Raw genomic sequence first — 2374 nt, forward strand, 5'->3', positions numbered from 1 at the left:
AAACCTCTCATAGATGCTGCATTTAAATATTAGCTAAAGGAAAGACTTTTTTAGGAGGAACGTCTGCTGTTCAGCCTTCATTCCTGCTTCAGGCACAGAATATAAGAAATACGTGAATGGAGGCTCTAAAAACATAGATCTACGCTTCATTATGTTCAATTAGATGAAAACGGTGAAAAAGCTTTTAGACAGCAGCAATATGCGGCTCATAGAGGGACGTATGAATCTATTACTGAATATCTATCCTTGAAAACCTGATTAGAACATTTTTTTTCTTTGGGATCAAAGATGATTTTCTTTATTGTTTTATAACATAACTAAATAAAAGTGAGACGTTATAAAAGCCCAAAGGGAAACTTTAAAGAAATAAATTCATATTCTCTCCATCGGATGGAAATGAGAAAATAAAGAACTGCTTTAGTTTTTCTGTTATTCTTTAAAACAAACTTTGAATTTAATAGTTTTAGACTGAAAAATAAAAGATGCAGGGATTCATTTCAGTTAGCGTACAGGCTAATTTAGCTGCTTAGCATCAAGCTATCTTTAATTTTTGTTTCTTTCTGTAATTTGAAACGAGCTAAAGTCAGTTTTTACAGTAACTTGTTCATCATAGTAACTGAATTCCTTTTTAAATGAAGTCACCAGAAACAGGAAGTAGTAAAGCTACGTTCAGAGCGTGCAGCAGGAGCGGCTAAAACACGCTGCTTCATTTCTGATGCTTTTAGTTTAGTTCTGACGCGCGGCTGAAGCATCTTAGCTGCTCTAGCTGCGCGGTGGTAAAGTGGGTCTGATGCGCGCTGAGAAAATAAAGAACTGCTTTAGTTTTTTTTGTTATTCTTTAAAACAAACTTTGAGTTTAATAGTTTTAGACTGAAAAATAAAAGATGCTGGGATTCATTTCAGTTAGCATACAGGCTAATTTAGCTGGTTAGCATCAAGCTAGCAGAGTTTCTTGTTTATTTCGGTAATTTGAAACGAGCTAAAGTCAGTTTTTAAAGTAACCTGTTCATCATAGTAACTGAATTCCTTTTTAAACGAAGTCACCAGAAACAAGAAGTAGTAAAGCTACGTTCATAGCGCACGCAGCAGGAGCAGCTAAAACACGCTGCTTCATTTCTGATGCTTGTACCAGTTTAGTTCTGATGTGCAGCTGAAGCATCTTTGCTGCTCTAGCTGCGCGGTGGTAAAGTGGGTCTGATGCTCGGTGGGCGTTAGAATCTATGTTGAAGTGAGAAAGTCCTCCTGAAAACATGGTCTGTGCAGTCAGTTCATCCAGATTACCATCCTGCCTTCAAAGACTAGATGCTGAAAACGCGCTGCGGGACCTTTGGCTGCGCCGTGATGCGCATCAACCGTTGACTTTGCATGTAAAGCAGCTGCTGCTGCAGCGTGCGTTCTGAACGTAGCATTATTCCGGCTAATTCCTCTGCTGTAAACAGAATCTCCGCCGTTTCCGGTCGTTTTCAGATGCAGTCGATCTTCTTCCATCTGACCTGCAGACTTGGTTCTGATGAGTTCTGATCCGTTTGTCTTGCAGGTGTCCAAACGGCTGAGCTCCTGGGTAAGAACTCGCCTCATCATCCCGCCTCACAGCTGACAGGAAGTTAAATCCATCCCAGAAGTTTTCCTCCAAATCAGGAAGAAATTAGTTCAATTTAAAGGTTTTTATTAATGGAGGAAATGCAAACTGACATTTAAATCTACGTAAACATTAAAGTAGAATAAATTTAACCATTTGTTATAATTTATATATTCTCTGCATAGGAAGTTTTAAGGCCATAATGAAAATATAAAGTTTTTGATTAAAGTGTAAAGTTGCAGCATAATATTATCCAAACATCAACCTGAGCTTTTTAATCCAGAGGAGGAAAAGTTACATCAAAGGAAGCAACGTCTTTAATCTCATATTTTACCACATTTTAACATTAAAACACATTAATTTCATGTCCTAATATTACAAATTTATTTTCGATATTTTATGACTTCTGTTATCTTATTCTCCTAATATTCTGACTTTAATCTCACTATATTTTTATCTGGTACTATTGAAGCTTTATCTAGTAACGCTATGATTTTATTCTTATTATTTCATAACTAGAATCTAATAAATGAACGTAGGGCATAATATTTTGATTTAAATCTCTGATAGAACTAACATTATGACTTTATTTTCATAATTTAGAAAAACAAGCATCTCTAATCTGGCTTTAAAACCTTAATACTTAAAAATATTCCGAATAGTACACAACTCAAAAGAAATAAAAGGAACACTTTGTAATCAGAGTATAGCATGAAGTTAGCATGAGGCGCTACCTGGACCCTACAGAGGTTGCACAGGCAGTCTAACTCCTCCAGGATGGCGCATCAATACCTG

At 36.4% G+C, this 2374-nt stretch overlaps 1 protein-coding gene across 1 annotated transcript in view; it reads left to right on the forward strand.

Annotated features, from left to right (window-relative positions):
• The first annotated feature begins 1302 nt into the window (after positions 1 to 1302).
• Positions 1303 to 2374, forward strand: part of LOC107104166 (myotubularin-related protein 1-like) — a 13099-nt gene continuing 12027 nt past the window's right edge. Inside the window, exons 1-2 of the mRNA XM_015404111.1 lie at positions 1303 to 1354; positions 1500 to 1561. Of these exons, the coding sequence (XP_015259597.1) occupies positions 1303 to 1354; positions 1500 to 1561 (114 nt within the window). The remainder of the gene's footprint in view (positions 1355 to 1499; positions 1562 to 2374) is intronic.

Source organism: Cyprinodon variegatus, unplaced genomic scaffold (genome assembly GCF_000732505.1).
Source record: "Cyprinodon variegatus isolate N-32 unplaced genomic scaffold, C_variegatus-1.0 Scaffold1635, whole genome shotgun sequence".
Taxonomy (NCBI): Eukaryota; Metazoa; Chordata; class Actinopteri; order Cyprinodontiformes; family Cyprinodontidae; genus Cyprinodon; species Cyprinodon variegatus.